Here is a 21,496-nt window from a genome sequence, read left to right on the forward strand (position 1 = left end):
AGATTGTTTTGCACCCTCAGATTCCAGATTTTCAAACAGTTAACAAACTATCCTAACAAACCATACATCAATGGAAAGCTTATTTATTTATATGCTTTCAGATTATGTATAAATCTCAATTTCAAAAAATTGACCCATATGACTAGTTTTGTAGTCTAGGATCACATTTGTTCTCATTCATGTTCTTCAAACCAGTATGACTGACTTTCTTCTGTGGAAAATACAGGAAGATATTGAGAAAAATTGCTTCTTTTTTTTTTCAATGGAAGCCAATGGACTCCAATATTGTTTGGTTTCCAGCATTCTGCAAAATATCTTCTGTTGTGTTGCACAGAAGAAAGGTTTAGAACAACATGAGGGTGAGTAAACGGTAACTGTCCCTTTAACCGTAGCCTTAAAGAGCCTCAGCTCTTACCACTCGTAATCTTTTTATTTATAGTGCTATGAAAAGGGGAAAGGGAATCACTAGGGAGAGAAAGCGATCAGGACATCACAGTTTGGGCTCATATCTATGATACCCATATGAGTACCACAATGTTTCAGTAGGTTTGACTGACGCTTTATGTCTATCTTTAATATAGGCTTACTGATACTCTGTGGCGGCTCAGCCAGGCTGTGTTCCACATTGTTAGCTTGGAATCTGAGATCCGAATGCAGCTTCAATGATTCACACACACCCTGCGGTGGTTACATGTGCAGATGTGTGGAACTGCTGAGTTGGTTGTTTAATAATCAGGCTTACACTATAGTCTCATATCTCAGGAGCTGCCAATAAGCAAACGCAATTTAACTGAAACTGGACGCAGTGCCTGCTAGCTATTTCACCACGTTGCATGTGCAATAAATGTCATTAAGATTTACAAACATGATCAAATGACACATTTACTTTGGAAAGAGGTTGTTTCCTCTGGCAGCGTTAGGGAGATTTAGAGAAACTGCTGCCTGTGTTGCCTGGGTGGCTTGTGTGTTTTGCAGTGCCAGTCAGGTGTTTAATACAGAGTGTTATGACTCAAAGTATGGTTGTGGGATAGTGACTTTTAGTTGAATGCTAAGTATGATGTAATGCGCATCATGCAAACTTGACTATTAAAGCCCCACATATCCTCGCTCTTTTTCTGCGTGCGTGTGAAGGCATCCTGATGCAGTTCTTTCTGCCTGATCCTTATCATTTTAATGAGCTTTAGCTCTCTGTGCATACAGGGGTGTAGCTGTGTGTGTGGGTCCCTGATTGCTCAGTGATTATACTTGCATGCACTCAAATAGTGTGTCCTCCCAATCCCACTTTTGCTGACAAGCCAACCGCTTGCTCTCGCTCTCTCTCTTCACATTCAGTAAGAGAGGCTCTCGCTCTAGAACACCATCAGTGTCTCCAAGCTGTTCCCAAGAAAAATGGGCAACTTGTTGGGCCCAGCACAGAAAAAGGCCTCGCTGAATGATTTAGACATTTTAATAAGGGTGTAAAGTCTTGAGTAATTGTACATTACTGTACCAAAGTATTTTTTTCCTGGCTTGAGTAATACTGAAATTGGATACATGAACATTTCCAGTGAAAATTGGCAGGAGGCCACAGAGGCTTTATTTATTCCTTTAGATCTTTCAATCTAATTTAAAAAAAGCTTAAGTTGATTAAATAAACAGTATATGTATTAATGTAATGTAATTGGCCCCAACTATGTTCCTTTGTCCTTGGGAAGTGGCATCATATCAGTTGTTAACCTACAGCTGAAGATATATGAACCTGAATGGAATTTCAGCACTGTCAACAATCAGTCTATAAACAACTTTATTAAAATGTCAAACAACTGTGAAACAGTTTTTGTATGATTCATGTACTATTAGTGCTGTGTTCAAAATATCGATACGACGATGTATCGTCACAGCGATTTGACGATACGAGTATCGATACAGCTGGCCCTGTATCGATATTGTGGCACGTGTGCAGCAGTGGACCACGCTTAATTTTACAACGTTTAAAATTGAGTAGAAAAGTGCGAGGTTTCTAAAAAAGAACGAATAGAGCATCTGTTAATAATCTGGCCGCAGAGTCGCTTTGAACTCGTGCATCTTCGGAAGCGGAGCAGCGCGGAACGTTACAAAAAATGTTGTGCACACCGCCAGGCGAAACAACGTGCGCACTCAAAGCGAACTTGCTGACGCGTCGAGTATAAATCAGCCTTAAATCAGCCTTGAGAGTGTGTGCGTTAGATACAGTGAAGACAGCGCGTTACCCTATGTACTATTATAGAATTGACTAATATTTTGAATTTATTTTAATTACTTAAGTTTAATGCTTTGTCTAATATTGATATTTTATTTTATTTCAGCTTCAGTTACTAAAAAATAAATCTGTGTAGTTTTATTTAATAATAACTGTTAAATCGGTCTCAGATAATTGCCAGGATACTGGTTTCAGTTTTAATATCTGATGTATACTGGATGATTACATAGTCAGGTAACTGAAATTAAACAGATTGCTTTACAATTTTGTGCATCAAAGCTACTGCAATGATAATCTAGCCTTTATCTCTTGATTTCATATGCTTGTTTCTAAAGCTAGGAATATTATTCTACAGACAGATATTTAAAAAATGTATTTTGTGAAAATAGTGAAATAATTAACAACTTATTTTTAAATACTATAAATACTATTTTTAAATACTATATTATATTTACCATATTTACTGTATTTACTAGAGCAGAAGTTTAAGTATAGAATTGCAGAGAAAATAATTTTATATTATTATTATATTTTTATATATTTATGTTTATGTTTTGTTTATATATATATATGAAATGTTCTATTTTGATATATGAAATAAGATTACATTATTGATATATGGAATTAGGTAAATAGGTTTGTTTATGCATACATTTAAGTTATTGCACCATCCACCCTCAGAGTGCAACATGATGCTTACTAAGAGAAATAGAGGGAGATCAAGACTCACACTGGCCTGTTTTTTCATGCCTCAAAACCCATTACCATGGCAACTTTGGCAGTGGCAGTAGAATGTGCATTTTGTAACAGGAGGGGTTATTATTAAAGTGTTGCATATCTGTCTCTGTTGCGTGGGAGGAATGTGTCATGTAAAACCTGATCTGAGATCTGCTAGTCTATCAGTCCGGTTTGCTTCTGACCACTGTTATAAAGAGTTGTTAAAGCCTCCTCTATTGAGAGAACTCGTGCACAATACAAAAAGTGCCTTAATTGTTTTGTTCAAACATCCACCTTCATTGTGTTTGTTTGCAGAGTTGGGTTATGGTTTTTGAAAGCGTATTTTGTGAAAAGTGAGTCAAGCGAATGTACAGAAAGAAACAGCCTAAACTCTGAGCCATAGCGTGGGAGGATTTTTGTGTTCACAGCATGCCAGCCTGAAATGAAGCCACTCAATTGATTTGGGCTTCAGGGTTTGTTTAGAAACATGCAAATATAAATGGTGAAAGTGAATGTTTGAAAAGGCATTGTTGTATGTCATTGCTGTGTTTGTATATCTGGATGTCTGTAGGTGCATTTTAATTAGTGTGAAGTCAGAATAATACTGGATGAAACAAACTGAATTGCAATTTTTGATACACTTGTCAATATTTGCAATGACTACAACCACTTTACAAAAAAATGAACAATTTATTATGATAGCCCTATCTCTAGTTAAATCTACCTTAAAACTATGCATAAATCAGTCATCTAACATCCTCTCTCTCCTTCATTTTTCCATTCTGTGGCCAAGAGGGGCATTATGTCTTCCTCTCCCAACAGAGCTCAAGCACATCTGTAACTGAGAACATGTGCAATGAAGAGAGAGATGAGAAATGACTCCCTTGACTAGAGAGAGGCAGGGTGAAAGAGGAGGGAAGTGTTTTTCTGAGAATAAACTGGTGAGAATCAAGCGGGAGTGTGAGTTGAATGTAAATCTCCCGAGACCTGCTTGCATGAACAGCTTCCAGGCACAGGGCCTATTGAGATACAGATAGCTATTATTGAGTCATTCTTACTGCTGTAAATCAAACCATTGACAAAATGGCAGTCTGCTGGTGATCTCCACTGAAAATTGACATCATTCAGATGGTAATTATATGACTTAATGTGGTTTTCCAGTGTGGCTGCTACATGCTCAGAAAGGGCACCAATCCTTTTGATGGATAGCTAATCTCCAGTACCGGATAAAGATTACATAAGAAGTGCCTGTTTGGATGAACTGACTGACTGCTGCCGTATTAGGGTGGAAGGTGTGACCAAAATCATATTTCATAGTATGAGTATTTTTAATACCATTTCATGTTGATCACAGTAATAGTATGTATCAAAAAATATGCATGCAGACAGTTTAATGAAAAATTGTTTATATTTTAACAACAGTGTGACAAAGCCTATTTTTAAAGTAAGAATGAAATACTTTGCAAATGAAATGTACTGTAGAGTTAATATTACTGGCTGTGACCTATATTAATGGTTAACTTTTCTGAGGTAAAATCTAATATTATGTAACAATTATCTCTGATACTTAAAAAATTTCAGCTGATGTTTTTTTTCCCTCTAATTTACAGCAGACACATTCAAATGTACAAAACAAATGTATAATTATTTATCCAATTAATGTATCCAATTTATTATTCATTTAACTCTGACCCCAAGCTGGCCATTCCCACAATTGAATGTATCTATATCAGAGTGGGTAACAGGCACTCAGCATTAACTCTCATTGTTTTCCTCAGACTGCTTGACCCCAAGGTCAGCAATACTAATCTACAGCATTCAAACAGCCCTCTGTACATAAGGTCCACTGATGCTACTAACATCTATGGCTTTGTCATGGAAATGGTGATAAATTGGCTGGTGCAGTTGAGGGAAGTGCACTTTAGTGATTTTTCATGAGTGGTATGTCTCTTTGGTGAGCTGACTCCCTCAGGGGTTTTCATTTTCTCAATCTAGCTCTCTGTCCGACTTTAGAATGATATGTGTCAGTGAACACTCCCTTTGAACCAGAAAGGTTTCGGGTTTTGCTTCACTAATATTGGCCCTGTTGGTAGCACTTCAAAATAGGCCCAGTTGCAAATGACTTTAGAATGATATGTGTCAGTGAACACTCCCTTTCACCAGAAAGGTTTCGGGTTTTGCTTCACTAATATTGGCCCTGTTGGTAGCACTTCAAAATAGGCCCAGTTGCAAAACTAAAAAAGAATAAAGGAAACCTTAAAGTTTGGGGAGAGACATTGGTCAGTGATAAGAAATACAATGTTTTAAGTTTAATTTCGATGTTATCTGTAACTTTTAAGGGGATATGTTTTAATACGCCGTTATATTCACGCTATTCATGAAGCCAGCTGATATTTGTGATGTTTATCACTGAGCATCTATGATAGAAGGTGGTCCCATCGGCGAGGCCAACCACATGATTCTGCACATGAAGGGGATTCTCTATGCAATTCAAAATGCCCAAGCTCCTTAGGAGGCTTGCCAGTTGGCGAAGCACCAGTCCCAACTAGACTGTTCCGTTCTTTTACTGCATAATCATAGTTTTCACTGTCAGGTTTACAGGGGATCAACCCATCTGCAGCCCAATCCTTGTGCAATCATAGAGGAATTGCAAGCTTTCAGTCATCATGTAAGATGCAAATCACTGCTAGTGCCATGGTATGCAATTAGACTAAGAGCCAGAAACCTAAAGATATTAGTCAGTGAGTAGGCTATCACATTAGCCTTGCTTTTTATAGCCTAATTGAATCTCACGCCTGTCTTAAATGCTGGTATTTATGTTTGTTTCTGTTGCTCAAAAGGAGACGGTTAGGCAAATGGTATCTGGTTTAATTTTAGAGATTCCTGTGGATGATTTGTACTGTATTAGTTTCTCCTCTCATCAACAGCTGGATATGTTAAGTAAATAAATGAATAACTGTGGCCAAAACAGGGAGTGTCACAGCCTGCCTGCATTCAGTGGTCCCCAAGCACTGCCACGCTATCCTGGATGTCTGGGCTGATCAGTGACCAGCTAACCTAGCACTAATCGGAGCAGACAGCCTACAGTGAGAGATACACGCTTACATTTTTAGGCCTTCTTATTCTCTCATTCCTATTTGCCTCTCGCACACTAAGCGAGCCGAGCGGAGGAGGGGAAGGGATTACTGCAGTGTGGATTCTGAGCTCTGTATTCTTCTTGTAAAATGTTTCAAGAAATTTAGAAAAACTCCATTGTTACCTTCATTCTGGGAAACATCTTGAGATATTTTTAGCAGTTTCTTGGAATTATTGGCCCTGCCTCACAGATTTCACAAAGTTATCTTGCAATTCCTCTCTCTGTCGGGCAAGAGAAGAGAGTAAAGCAGCAACAGCAGAGAAAGGTTGAATCACCATAATGCTCATTATAACAGAAACATTGGTTAAAGGAAGTGGTTGTTGTCAGAATCCTATAAAACTGCATTCACAAGTAAAACACATGGAAACAACAAACCTCAGAGCAGCTCTTACCAGCAATTACTGGTTCTTGTTCAGTTCAGAACAACATTCATACAGGGCAGACATTGTAGTCCGATTTGCGAAATAGTTATGACTTCATTCTTTGTCATAAACTGTAAATTCCTTACAATTAATTTATCCGTATTCACTATACAGTACCTGTAAATTTTTATTAAAGTCTTTTTATAAATCCCTGTTGTCTAGGATCCCGGAGACAGCCATGGGTACAGCTTCAGAGGAGAGCCATCCGACCACCCCTAAACACCACCCAAATCACCCTCTCTGCAATGCTCACCTCTTCCCGCAGTCAGTATGAGCTTGGGGGCTTTCCTTACCCCCTTGCCTTGGAGAACAACTCAACAGGTGCGTTTATCCGAACACCTACCATGGAGTTTACTCATGGATCTAGAATTACTATTTTCCCCCTCATTTTAATAATTCATCATTGCATAGAATACTGCAGTAAACAGAGGCTTGCAAAAGTGGCCTCATGGAGTTTAATGCATTTTTTGCTATTACTGTCTGCCTTGATTCAGGAATCAATAATAGCTGGGTGGAGCTAACTGCTCTAGCTGCAATGTGTACTCAGCTCACTGGGACCAACGGCACTGAGGTCCAGGTGTCAGAACCCATCCACATCTCTATCCCCCTTCCTTCTGATTCACCTCTCAAGACTGCCACCAGTGTCCCAGTATGGAGGTTCGAGGACAAGACAGGTAAACAGCATTTGACAAAATTTTGGTTAAGCCTAAATAACAGTATGCAAATAGACAATTGTATCCAAAGTTACTCCTTACAGGGCTCAAACTAGAAACATCATCAGTCTGATCAGGAGAGTGTTCACTAACACCCATTTTGATGACACCATGTTATGTTCACCCTTTTGCTGATTCAGATTCTATAGTAGTCTAGTACCGAATAGTTCAGGGGTGTCCAATCCTGCTCCCAGAGGGCCACTATCTTGACGAGTTTTTTTCTTAATTAAACACCTGAACCAGCTTATCAAGGTCTTCTGGAATACTAGAAACTTCCAGGCAAGTGTGTTAGGGCAGGTTGGAGCTAAACTCTGTAGGATGTTGGTCTTCCAGAAAAAGAATTGGACACCCCTGCGATAGTTCATGCAAAACTAAGTCACAATATGAGGACTTGGAGTAAAATGGCAAAGGGTGTAACTCAACATTTTGGAGAGGGGGTTGTACTTGTAAATTGTTAAAAAGTGTACAAGAAGCAAGAGAGAAGGAAAGATGGAGAAAGACACTGGAATTTCTAGTTGAGAGCCATTTAAGCAGGTTCAGATAAAGTGAGAGTAGGTGAAGTGAGTGTGCAGTACAAATCAAAGAAAGCTGTTAGGTCTTCTCACATTGGAGAGATAATAGCAATAACAATTCATAAAGCAGAAATCATCTCCAGACATTGACCCCATCACGACATAGCTCCCAAAACAGGATGTGATTTAGTGCCTGGCAAGCTTTGCAGAATTCCCTAGATCCTTCACTGATGCCAGCTTAATAAACAGAACAGCTCTGGTGGAAAAATCAATATGACTAAAAGAGGGTATCGGCTCACTTTCCACCTTTACATTCAAGTCTTATTTTTCCGTAGATTACTCTTTATATAGTTGTACCACATCATCGTAGGTTATCTAGTACATCTGTAAAAAATTTTCAGCTCTTCAATCCAATGTCTGGGCTGCTTATTAGGATCTCTCCTAAAGTGTGGTGGTTAAAGATTCATTTAGCCTCTCTTAGCTCCACAGAGAAATCTCAAATGATTTTAACCTAAGCAGCTTAGTCTATGGCAACCTAATCCCAACTCCTCGTTTTACCCACCCATTACAATATTGGTCAGGGAATGTAACCAGACTCCCTGATTTGCTATGGTAAAATTTTGACAGATGGCCATCAAAGGGCATTAGAAGTTGTTGTGTAGTTTATTTTACTAAGCAGTATCCTATTTATGACATTTTTGATTTGATATATTTTGTTGACAGAGTATCGCCCCCTACAGGACTTAGAAAAAAAGAAAAAAATGTTTGTTTGATGTAGTTCGGATATTGATACAGATTTAGTATTATTTCACAATGCTATATTAAAGTCATTTAGTACATATGTATCATGTTTTAATAATTAGGTTATCATTTTAATCTTAATTATTATATCATATATTTTGATTTCTACAAACAAAAACCAACTATTAAATATCATTTAGTCGTATACAGTTTGCACAGTCCTCTTTTAAACTAAGAGACAGGCATTTATTAGAATAATTTTGACAGAAGTGATAAGGTAAGCAAGAGCTTGTTTTAGAGCCAAAGAAAGAAAGACTTTAGAGGATATGGTAGCTTAGTACATGGAGCTGCTCAAACAGTGCCTACCAGTTACCAGGATGCCAAATCTAGCATCTAGATAGAGAATGCTAGATAGCTTTAGAGAAAGAAAACCCTGAATATTCAGTGTGTGTGTGTGTGTGTGTGTGTGGGGGTGGTCAGAGAGAACTGTGTTTCAGAGAATAGTTAGTTCTGGAGAACAGGGGCCTGTATTCCTGAGTGGAGGGTGAGTGTGTTTTTGACCATGTGATAGATGCACGTGGCCGAAAACTACAAAAGTCTGTATTGTCTCGGACTTTGCTCTGTAGACTGTAGAAACATGGATGTGGAGAATGTGGCTGCATTCTCACAGCACAACCAAGAGCCCTGAGTCACTCTCTGAGTCTCATTACTAACACAGCATAAATATATATGATGTCACCAACTACTCAGTCCCAGTCGTCTGTTTTATCTAAAGAGAATGGGTCCTGAATACCCCAGTGTGTTCAGATTATGAAAACATTCATTGTGTCGCAGAAATTTGCCATGTGGCTACTAAGACCCTGTTTGCTTTGGAGACCGATCACAGACAAAACAGCCCATACAGAGAGAGCGGATGCTCATGCACATGGTACTTGGAGGGGCTTACTATACTGGGAAAGCCCCGTTTTGGAGAGCAGGTCTCCCTGCTGAGCTGAACATATAGCACCTTCTAGTGTGCGTAATTACACGTTGCATGCAGCTGCCTGGGTCGGTCTTGTGCAGTTTTGTGCTGTAGGTAGCTGGTACTTATGATGAAATGTGGTGAAATATTAAATTATAAATAGCAGTATTTAATTTAATTTAAAAACGTCAGATTCCAATAAAAATAGTTCAATGTTATTGCGGATTGTATATATAGTATAATATTTATTTATAGTAACAAGTTCATTTTGTATGCTCCAGTTGTGAAGTCCAGCACAGAGAGGGCATTTCGTCTTTAGTGGAGGGAGACATTTGAAATCGTATTTGTCAGAGTTCACCCTGTCAGAACATATTAACTCTCTGTGCTCTTTTGTTTGGCCTTAGGGCTTGTTGTAAAATGTGTGCACCCTTACTGTCCTGCTTTGGTGCACCATATTAAATTATCTGTGTGATTTTGAATATTGAATGGTAACCTAGACTGATCCTAGACCTAAAATTACTTTTTAATGAAGAAAAGCTATTGAATGTGTGATTTGGCACAGTTTGGGTCTAATCTGTAACTGGCGCACTGCCCATTCACATTTAATTGAGCTTTTCCTGTAAGCTGAAGCAAGATTTCATTGCATTTATCACTGTCTGCTCATTTTGTAATAAAATCCTGGTTTGCTGCAGGTCTGTGGGTCAGAAGTGGTGCTGGATACATTAAAAAAGAGGGCACTCAGATGACATGGAGTTTTGTGGCTCCAAATTTAGGATACTGGCTTGCAGCATTTCCCTCAACCTCAGGTGAGACCAGCAGCAGTTACAGCAGTTGAAGTATTTACATTTTCCTTGATCAGTAACCATTCAATTACACCGAATGACTTTAAAGAATCAATTAATTTAAAAATGTTGTTTAATATCTATATTCATCTTTGTATAACATTACTTTATTTTAATCTGCCTGGTTTCATTTTGGTTTAATTGGTTTACTTTTTTAATGCTTAAGAGATGGGTAGATAAAACAAAAATACTTCTTTTTGTGTTAAAGGAGCAGGCCTGAACACCTCTGGTCTAAGGGACATCACTACCTATCACACTATTTTCCTGCTAGCGATTCTGGGTGCCATGGCTCTGCTAGTGCTTATTCTGCTGTGTTTGCTACTGTACTACTGCAGGTATCGTTGCACTGTGTGTACGTTTGTTGTGTGCCTGAAAAAGTGATTAATAGCTTATCCTTGTAGGCTTGGCCTTAGCAAGTTGTAAAACCAATGTCAAGTCTTGCCATGAGCTTAAGATCACTTCCATGAGCAAAATGAGCAATTCAATAAACTATATTTTAATTAGTCATTATTTTGGTGAAACTGTAGTAGGTAGCTATGTTAACAAGAGTAATAAATGTTTTCTTTATCTTTATATGTATATTTGGTATAAATATCTAACATATTATTATAATATTTCAGGAGGCGGTGTCTAAAACCTAGGCAGCATCGCCATAAAATGTACCTCTCATCCACTCTGGAAAGCTCAAAGAGAGACCAGGGGACATCCACTTCCCACCTAAATCTCATCAGCGGTGGACACATGGAGACAGTGTCCTCGGCCGCTGACCATGACGGCATCAAATCTGACCTTTCCTCCAACCGTGATCTCCACAGCTCTCGAGAGGACTTCTTCAGACATGGCCCCACCCAGAGACAGCGCAACTCCAGGTTGAACGCTGACACAAAGCAAGGAGATAGCTTCCCATTGAAGACCACTCGCTCTTCAAACACAGGAACTCGAGACCCACTCCTGCAGGATGACTATAGCAAAGGTTACAGCTCTAAGGAGGACTCTGATGAGCGCAGATACCATCATCACAATGCTAAAGACAACCAGGGCTATTCATCAGACCCACCGTCTCCACCTCCACTTTTGCCACCATTTACTGGCCACTATCAGGATCACAGTCGGGACAGCAAGCCCCCAGAGTATTATGCATCGGCAGGGGATCACCTCAGTCGGCCCAGTTCCATTAACACCCAGCCTGGCCAGCTGATCTTCTGTCACTCCATGGAGCAGATGAAGGAGAGCATGTACCACAGCATGGTGCCCACGCTGGTCATCCCTGCACATTATATGCATCTGTCCTCTGACCTATCAGCTGTGGAGCAGGCAATGGAAAGGCAGCAACAGCTGCAGCATGATATGGAGGGCATCCAGGTTAGCATGACGCTGCCACGGCAACAGAGTCAACACCAAAAGCAACAACAACAACAACAGCAGCAGCAGGCCAGACAAGAAAAGGAAGAGGAAGAGTCTAGCCAGAAAGCAGAGGGGCCTTCAGAGGAGAACTGGGGATCGGAACAATCCACTGCCCCCGTCCGTATTCCTGTCCTTTTCAATGACTCCACCATTGCGCAAATGAATGGAGAGCTGCAAGCGATGACGGAGAAGAAGCTGCTGGAGCTTGGAGTAAAGCCACACCCTCGTGCCTGGTTCGTTTCCCTTGACGGCCGTTCAAACTCTCTTGTTAGACACTCCTACATTGAGCTAAGCAATGAAGCCTTGCGTGCACCCGTTGGCCCCAGCAGTCTAGCCCAAGACCACCGTTCTGAAGCACTCCCTGTGAGTTCAGGGAGATCTACTCACCAGAAAGTAAAAGAGGAGGGCAAAGCGAAGGAGGGAGGTGAAAGAAAAGCTCACGGAAAGATTTATTCCAAGCTTCCCGTTATCGAAACGGCAGACTCGAGTAGCGAGAGCCATCCAGCCATGTACTCACCTGAGGAGAACGCCACAGCGCCACTGCTTGACAAGACCTCTGAATCCAGAGGAGGGACGTTCCCTCGTAAAGGCCGCAGTCGGGACAACAGCACCCGCAGTAGTGCCAGCGAGGTCCACAGAGACTCTGTCACCAGTCCTGATGAAGACAATGAAGCTGACGACAAAGATGACGATGGAGAGAATAAGAAGAGCCCCTGGCAAAAGCGTGAAGAGAGGCCCCTCATGGTGTTCAATGTCAAGTAACGCACATGCTGTCCAGGACTGGTTATGGCAACATCTTGGCTATACCTTAGATGCTTACTAGTGATGAAGAAGGAGCGTTGGAAAAGAGTCAGATGAAAAGCACAATAAGAAACATGGCACTTACCTGAGTGATAGGCATCTGTTCCAACCATCAAGACTAGGTACCAAGAATTAGCGCTGAATGTCGCTTGTAAAGAAGCAACTAAAGTCCTCATACCCTTTTAGATGTCCTTCAGATGGTTTAAACATCTGATGTAGTTCTGGCAGCAGTTCATAAGGCCGTAACTTTGAATCTGCACTCTTCTCAAGCTGTTGTCTCGCTTTCCTTAAGTGATACCCATTTTTTGTAAGAATGACCATGAGCCATTTTAAACTTTAGACTTTGGGAAGCAATCCATAAGCCTTAAAGAGTTTTTCCTTTTCAAAAGAAATATAAATGAAAATTAATATCAATGTGATATAGGTGAAAAAGAGGGCTTGAAAGATTTTATCAGTCTAGAATGACTTTATTGTAGTGGTTTACTCAAATGTTTCATTTGTTTATATTACTATGTAGAGCTGAACCATTAAGGTGTGTGGAAATCGAACATTTCACAAACAGAAGTGAAATGTTAGCTGAATTAATTTGTGCGTTTACTCCAGTGTGACTTATCAAATCGTGGTTGATGCATAATGACACTGTATTTTGTACTGTTGGTAAAAGTTCCCCTTTTGTACTTAACTAAAACCAGTGTTGCCATTTTTTTTATATATATATCTTTAACGAGACTGTTTGGGTTAGGAAAGCTGCTCTTTGATATGAATAAAAGGTTCTGCTTATATACTGTACAGAACTAATTTTGTACTCTTAATAAGCCTTTCCTGTTGGTTCAGTGCAGCAATAGAAATTGTGTTTTGAGGGACTTACCTTGGACACCTGTGAAAATGTTTCCGCGCTAATCTTTTGCTGCAGTGCATTGGAACATTTGCCATAAATCAGAACCACTGCAACTCTGCTCTGTTAACTGTGGAAGTACAATTTTGAACCTTTTTCTTTTATGGACTTTTTGTGTGTGATCGATGATACAGATTGTGCTTGAAATGGATGTGCATAGATGAATTTACACAAAAAAATATTGTACCAAGTATTTTTTTAAAAACAAGTATTGCTTGATTAAGCACTCTTACTAAACTCTGTGAACCACTTATTTGTAAATAACACCTTAGTAAATTTACACTCTCACTTCAGTCTTATGCATTTTATTTCTGACTACTAATCACCATCGTCCTCTCAGCCAAGTTGTTCATAACACACTGTACCTGTTATTTTCATTCAGTAGTTGACATTTTATTGTAATACTGACTTTGAGCCTTACCCTCGTAACATGTGAAGCATTGGCAAATTTCTGTTGAATAGGCCTACATTATTCCAAAATTCAAAGAGAATCTACCATTCTCGTACCAACAGTAGTCTCTAACTATTCCTCTTCATATGAACTGCTGAATTTTCACAAGTGTCCTCAACTTCCTGGAAAGTGTATAGTTTTCCTTCAGTGATGTTCCTATCTCATTACAGAAGTTATGCTGAAAAATGTATTATATTATTAAAAACATTTTCTTATTATTTAGATTTGTCCATCACCACCTGTAAAGTTGAACAGTCTTTGGCAAGTATATTTGGAACAGTTTGCGGTGCATCCCTATCCTTATTTTTGGTTTTACTTACCATAAACTAAATAAATATTTTTATTTAATATTGTGTGTCTACTGTCTACACATGACTAAGCATTTGTCCTCTGGGTGTGGGCTATGGGCAGTCACTAGGTGGCACAAGGTTACAAGGATTTGTCCTTTTTAAATTCACTGTAATGTCCTTCGATGGGTTCCCATCATTTTAGGAACATTGCTTTTTACACCGTTGACGTTTACTAAAGTAATCCACGCCTAGTTCAAATTAAAGTCTGCCACTGGCGGGCACGTGGTCGGTGGCGCGCCTAAGTATCCTCGAGCGTGCATCAAGCTTGACAGCATAATGCGCGCACCCGTGTTCCTCCGGATGCGTGTTTACTCAGTCTCCTCTCTCCACCCTTGAAATGAGAGAGGTACGGAGTGGAAGGGACATCGTTTTACAAGAAAACCTCCACGAACGGACATCCAAGATCAAGACCGGCCGACAGACGAGGGCGAAGCGCGAAGAGTCCAGGTGTAGCGCGTGGAAAAATTGATTCGACACCAAGGTCAATTATCTTTCTATTAAAAAAACCTTAAGGCACGGAGAAATCACGAACCTCTGAGGATGGAGCAGGTATACGGGGCTGGCAAGGCTGGCGGCACCTTCGATCCAATTACGTTCTTTCAGCAGCCGCAGATTATTCTTCGAATATTGTCATGGGTGAGAGGAATTCTGCTAATTGCATAATTTAAGCGCGAGCGTCATGTGATGTAAAGCTTTGCCGCCTAAATGCACAATCTCCCGCTAATCTGTGCGTTCGCAATATATTGTTTGGGTTTTTATTTATTTTCTAGTTAAAGAGACATGTACATGAAAATATTGAGATACAATCCTATCTTTAAGTATTGCAGCGTGTGCATCACATTTGAATTGTAAATATAGGACTAGAGCTGATATAGACTAATTTTCTTAAACTATTATAATATTTTTTAGAAATTTCTGGAATACTTGATTCTGATTGGTCAGTCGTGATATTCAACATACAAATATTGCTGTATAATGTCTGTTGTCCAGGTCGACACTGTCTAACTAGCTATAACAGACCACTCATCTTATGTTACCGAAATAGCATGTTCTGATAGTAATTCCAATTGAATGTAGCCTATCTATTCATAAAAAAAAAGAAACAACAACTCACACACCATTAATGGATCTTATATAAAGAATAAAGCATGCAGAGGTTTGGAAAGCAACAGCCAGGCTGTGACAGTAGCTTAAGAAGCTCAATATTCATAAAGGAACCTTTATGGCAATGTCTACTGCCCTGTTACTTTTATGGGGGAGGTTTCTGTCTGTTAACTAGCTAAACAATGTTTAACACTTTGTTTCTTTGGTCATTTCCTCAATCTCGATTCAGTCAAGTGGCTCCTGGTTTGTTTAAACATTTGGCCCTTGCATGAATGAGCATGTGTGCATTATTTGCTGATAAAAGGGGGTGGTGGGAGATTAGAAGAGGGTGGCTGATGTGGGGGGCGGGGTGGGCAGGTGTCTGAATCGGTGATTAAGCCACAACTATGTAATAGTTGATCATTCAAGAATTGAAATGATTTATATATCACAATCGACACACAAGGATCTTGTAATATCATAAATGAGCACTGACTCAGGGTTCATTGCTCGTCTATAAAAATTACATTCATTGCCAACAGAAATTAGCAAAATGCTAAAAGTCGTGGCAATGTTTATAAAACAATTCTGTGGTTATGCTTTATATGAAGGCTTAGAATTATTACATTTTTATACTATTATAGTATTTATCATTATGGTATAGATCATTTTGTCATGTCCTTTATTTGAGTTTTAGTTATTTTAATAATTAAACATATTTCAGTTTGCATTTTCAGTTAGTTGCCAAGGCAGCATTTCTCATTTTCATAAAGTTTAAGTTTTTATGTGATATTTATATTAAATTAATGAAGTTTAGAAAATTAAATTAGTAAAAAATACTTTTGCAGTAATCATGAGCAACTGAAATTCATGGAAATTCACTGGTTTTGGCTGTATTGGATAGCCAATATGACCCTTTCACAAAACTGTGATGGCGCGTTTAACGGTCATCAGTATTGTAAATCCTCAAAAGTTATTCATATTTGTATTTTTTTTTTAAATGTATGTACATTTATAACACTATTCTTTGTATTCTATTACCTTTGCATCAAATTACAAAAAACTGGTTAACGCTGATGCGAGGGTGCTTCTAATGCAGCGTCTATGGGAGGGACAGTAAATTTGACATCGTTCTCTCTTCTGACTGCAGTTATCAGTCTCTTTTTTTTTTTTCCTTTTATTGAGAGTCATGAAAACACTATTGTGGCGTTTTTCTTTTGCTATTTGAGCAAATGGAAATGCAAAAAATATATTTGTGGTACACTCCCATTCACTGCTCTTCAAGTTAACCCAACTATGACGACTTCCGCTGCTGAGAAACCATTGGGAAATTGGGTCCATTGGGAAAGTTTAGGCTTTTGGATAAACCTATGAGATATATTATTGATCATTGTGACCATGTAGAGTCTTTTATATATCCTGGATATTGTTAGTATTAAAGCTGAGCTACATTAGTCTCATTTTCCTTTTGTTTTGTTTTTGTGAGTGCCCTGAGTTCCACCACTTTGAGGCAGGATTTCCTCTTTGTCCATCCATTGGAGGATAGAGAGAGTGTTCGGGAAAACTCCATGCAGTTATTGTACTGTTGGACATCTTTTGGAATCCCATGATTTAAATCGAAACAATTATTGAGGTGACGATACGGTTAAAAATGGATTCTTGGTTTCTGTCATGTAAGCTTCATTCTTAACGCTTATCCCGTTGCAAGCCTGCCCTGTGTGTTCTCTATAAACTGTCCGGGTGCTGCACAGTTCTCTGTTCCTATGTATTCCTAGTAATCTGTGCCTTCTCTGTTCCGACAAAATCACGTTATTAACAAAAACGTTTAAATTATAACGTTTAAATGAATGCTGCCAAATGATTAATTGTGATTAATCGCATCCAAAATAAAAATGTTTGTTTGCATAATATATGTGTGTGTACTGTGTATATTTATTAAATATATATAATTACAAATGCATACAGTATGTATTTTAAAAATATTTACATGTATTTATATTCATATAATTTATATTATATATAAATACATTTAATATGTAAACAACATATTTTTCTTAAATGTATACATGCATGTGTGTGTATTTATTTATACATAATAAATATACACAGTACACACACATATATTATGTGAACAAAAACATTTATTTTGGATGCGATTAATCTTTTGAAACCACTAGCTTAAATGTAAAAAAAAAAATTTGAAATTTGTGAATCAATTCGAATCAGCAGAAGATAGAACTTTGATTAATAAGTGAACCAATTTTTCCACCACCCCTAAGTTCCTTTATATGCACAGAAATGCCAACCTTCACCTTTAAGAGGCAACCAACTGTTGATTTGCCCGCATGTGTGCAGTCTGCTGTGTGGTATCTTCAGGATGGACTGGAGGTGTATTCGTCTGATTCATACTCTTGATTGGCTGAGTGAGTGCTGCTTCTGCGTTGGCATGACAACTATCTGAGACCTCAGGCTGGATACTAACAGGCTCACTATGAGGAAAATGAACATGGATAAACAGTAAAAGGCATTAATGGGATTGCCTCTAGAATATTTCTGGATTTGAACCTTTCATGTATCCTCTCTTTGGCTCTTTCTATGAACTGCAACATTATTGTGAAGCAATCTCCTTAGTCATGTTTCAATTCTGGTGTATACCATGATGGATAGTGTCTGATTCAGGCTTGGAGTCTTTCCTCATTTCTTGTTTGTAAATAGGGTCTCGCTTTAAAATTGATGATCTTTTGGATCTTTGACTTATGTAAGCAGTCTCTTTCCCACAGGAATCCCCACTGACACATATTTCACAGACAGAGTTTGATAACATGAGCGTTAAAAAAACTCTAAGCAAGAATCAGTAGTTCATTCATTTGTTTTCCCAAGCTGCCACACTGTATTCATCCAGCATCTAACTGCAGTCTGTTTCTCTGAAACACAGAATTGCCACATCATTTTCCAGCTTGTCTGTTGCAATTACTCTTATTTGTAAGAATATGAATTATGGTGAAAGGCCTGGCTGTTCTGTCCTTTACAATGAGCATGTGATGCTTTAAATATAGCAGGGTCATTTTACTGTAGTCCGTAATGGCACAGCTGAATACTGCTGCAGGGTGACATACTCTCCATCTCTCTCCATATGTCCACCTTTTTTCCTGCACAGTCATTACGTCAAGAGGGAAAATATAGTTTGCAGAGCCTCTTTATCCCTCTAACTATATTATTATAGTTTGTGATTCATTTATTTCCTGGCAGGATTTTCCCTTGTCTGGTTGTGATATTCTGGCAATGGATCACTGTAAACTCCTGCATTGTGTCTCGTATCTAATCCACATTTATTATATCTTGCACTCTTATTAAGAAGCCTAATAGATCAAATGGATATAAATAAATGTTCTAATGTAAAAAGAATACATTTTATAAAAGAATACATTTAGAGTGATAATACAGAGAATCACTGAGTCTTGAATCAGTGCATTAAAACGGACATCATATGTCCATTTTAATGAATTCACAGTATGTCAGAATATATATATGACCCTGGACCAGAAAACCAGTCATAAGGGTCCTTTTTTTTTTTTGAAAAGCTGAAAAAATAAGCTTTCCATTGATGTATGGTTTGTTAGGATAGGACAATATTTAATATTTATACAACTATTTGAAAATCTGGAATCTGAGGGTGCAAAAAAATCTAAATATTGAGAAAATCGCCATTAAAGTTGTCCAAATGAAGTTCTTAGCGATGCATATTACTAATAAAAATTTAAGTTTTGATATATTTACGGTAGGAAATTTTCAAAATTTCTTCAGGGAACATGATCTTTACTTAATATCCTAATGATTTTTGGCATAAAAGAAAAATCGATAATTTTGACCCCTAAAATGTACTGTTCTACAAATATACCCGTGCTACTTATGACTGGTTTTGTGGTCCAGGGTCACATATGAGAATGTATATGTTGTAGTTTTTATCAGAGGTGCTATTAAAATATCTTTGACTTGAAGTATGCTATTTACCAATGTAGCAGAGCAGTTACAGTGCAGTTTAATTTAATTTTCCTGTTAAACCTATTCTACATATGACTGATGTTTGTGAATATCCTAATCTTGTTTCTCCCGTCATGGACGCATGATTTCTGAATGCTGTGAAACAGTGGTCAGGTTGACTGTGTGGGGGAGCACTTCAGATGTATAGGTGGACTTCATCTGTAGTCTTATGACTCAGTCTCTCTCCCTCTCTCGTGATCTCTCTTTCCCCGCATAGTGAACACAAGGTCAGGGAGATTAAAAGCAAGGGATTGGAGGGGGAGGGGAGAGAGAGAGGCAAAGCTCGGCAGGCATGTAACAGACTGAGAAAAATGACGAGGGCACTATGTCTTTTTAGTGGTCAGGAAGACATCCTTTTAACAATAACTTACACCATCCAGACCATTAGTGATGTAGAATGGTTGCTCTTTTCCATGCAATTACAATAAATGGATGCAAAATGAATACAAATGCACCATAAAAGAATCATAAAAATGGTCCATATGACCATTAAAGCCAAACATACCAAAATTGAAGTCTGTATTCACTCAATAATCAGATCAGCCTGAATTCATCAATGATTCATTCGGACTGAACCAAATGATTCCTTCAAAATATTGATTTGTTCATAACAGAATTCCCAGTTTTATAAATTGTTTTACAGTAATTGATGTTAGATCATCACTGCTGAGCTGTAGATTCATTTTACTCTATAGTAGGTTTACTTTAACCTGTCATTGTCCTGCCCACTATCTAACATTACACAAGCGACCACTGTGCTTTGTGTAAAGAGCCCTGTTGAATAGCTGGACAGCTCTATTCCACTGTATTTCTCTTCCTTTCAAGGTGTTGATTGATTTATTGGTGGGTGAGCCATAGTTGCTGGCTCTAAAATGGTACAAGCACAAACCAGCCCCAGCTGATATGTCTGGATGATTGAAGAACCATCAATTACAATGAAGACCAGTGAAAGCCAATAAAATATGACTCACTGACCTTGTGGGATGTGCTGAACTCTACAAAATATGACATATATGTAATATTTAGGATAGGGTAGCACTTTATTAATCCACTATGGGAAGTAAATGCAGTACAATACAGAACAATAAAAGTCAATACAAAATGGAGAATAAATGTTATTGTAATATTAATATCCAAGATGACAAGCTGGTGAAAAGAGAAGAAATGTAAATGGGTGTATGAATTAATGTACAGTGGTGGCCAAATTTATTAGAACACTAGTATTTTCACCAACTAAAAATGGTTTTGGTCAGTTATGTCTATCTTTTGTTGTAGTGTGTCAGTAGGAAATATCAGTTTATATTTCCAAACATTCATTTTGCCATTAATGTAATAATCCAGTGAGATTTTTGTCTGACAACAGCCAGTGCTGCACACAGAGATCTGATCTGATCATCACCAGTCTGTCTGGAATGACATGAAGAAACAGAAAAAACTGAGACAGACTCAATCCAGAAGAACTGTGGCAACGTCTCCAAGACGCTTCAAGAAACCTACCTACAAAGCTACAGTACTGTTAAAAGTTTTAGGAACTGTTAAAACATAGGATGCTGTCAAAAATAATGTCATAAATAGGTTTTCTTTATCAGTTAACTTCTATTAACTAAATTAAATCAACATTTGGTGTGACCATCCTTTGCGTTTAAAGCAGCTTTTGCTCTAGGTGCACTTGCGCATAGTTTTTCAGCTAGTTTTGCAGGTAGGTTTCTTAAAGCATCTTGGAGACGTTGCCACAGTCTTCTGGATTGAGTCTGTCTCAGTTTGTTCTGTTCCCAGCAGGCACCGGACGTCTATGTAACGTCAGGTTGACGTTGGAAATGACGTCAGACAGACGTTGCATTTTGGTTGAAAATGAAAATCGGGTTGACGTCCATATTTGACGTCTATTTGATGTTGACTTAACATTGGATTTTGGTTACACAATCTAAAAACAACAAAATATCAACGTCAGCTGACGTCGGTATTGGACATCAATTTAACATTGACATTAGATGTTGAATTTACATTTTGGTCACCTGACGTCGCAACCGAAATTTAGCCAAATATCAACGTCTTATGACGTTTTGTGCCTGCTGGGTTTCTTCATGTCATTCCAGACAGACTGGATGATGATCAGATCAGATCTCTGTGTGGAGCACTGGCTGTTGTCAGACTCCTAGTGCAAACAAAAATCTCACTGGATTATTACAATTAATGGCAAAATTAATGT

The 21,496-nt window shown here is 38.5% G+C and overlaps 2 protein-coding genes across 3 annotated transcripts in view; both read left to right on the top strand.

Annotated features, from left to right (window-relative positions):
* Positions 1–14,102, top strand: part of LOC107684633 (protein FAM171A2-like) — a 49,559-nt gene extending 35,457 nt beyond the window's left edge. Inside the window, exons 4-8 of the mRNA XM_016480932.1 lie at positions 6,656–6,814; positions 6,988–7,167; positions 10,113–10,226; positions 10,471–10,597; positions 10,883–14,102. Coding sequence (XP_016336418.1) covers positions 6,656–6,814; positions 6,988–7,167; positions 10,113–10,226; positions 10,471–10,597; positions 10,883–12,428 — 2,126 coding nt within the window. The 3' untranslated portion in view covers positions 12,429–14,102. The remainder of the gene's footprint in view (positions 1–6,655; positions 6,815–6,987; positions 7,168–10,112; positions 10,227–10,470; positions 10,598–10,882) is intronic.
* A 306-nt stretch (positions 14,103–14,408) lies between these two features.
* The window catches only part of LOC107684634 (synaptogyrin-1-like), a 13,946-nt gene continuing 6,858 nt past the window's right edge, over positions 14,409–21,496 (top strand). The window contains exon 1 of one of the 2 annotated variants that reach the window (XM_016480934.1): positions 14,409–14,799. In XM_016480934.1, coding sequence (XP_016336420.1) covers positions 14,704–14,799 — 96 coding nt within the window. In that variant the 5' untranslated portion in view covers positions 14,409–14,703. The remainder of the gene's footprint in view (positions 14,800–21,496) is intronic. The other variant, XM_016480933.1, reaches the window with a different exon arrangement.

The sequence above is a fragment of the Sinocyclocheilus anshuiensis genome, unplaced genomic scaffold, assembly GCF_001515605.1.
Source record: "Sinocyclocheilus anshuiensis isolate Anshui unplaced genomic scaffold, SAMN03320099.WGS_v1.1 scaffold573, whole genome shotgun sequence".
NCBI lineage: Eukaryota > Metazoa > Chordata > Actinopteri > Cypriniformes > Cyprinidae > Sinocyclocheilus > Sinocyclocheilus anshuiensis.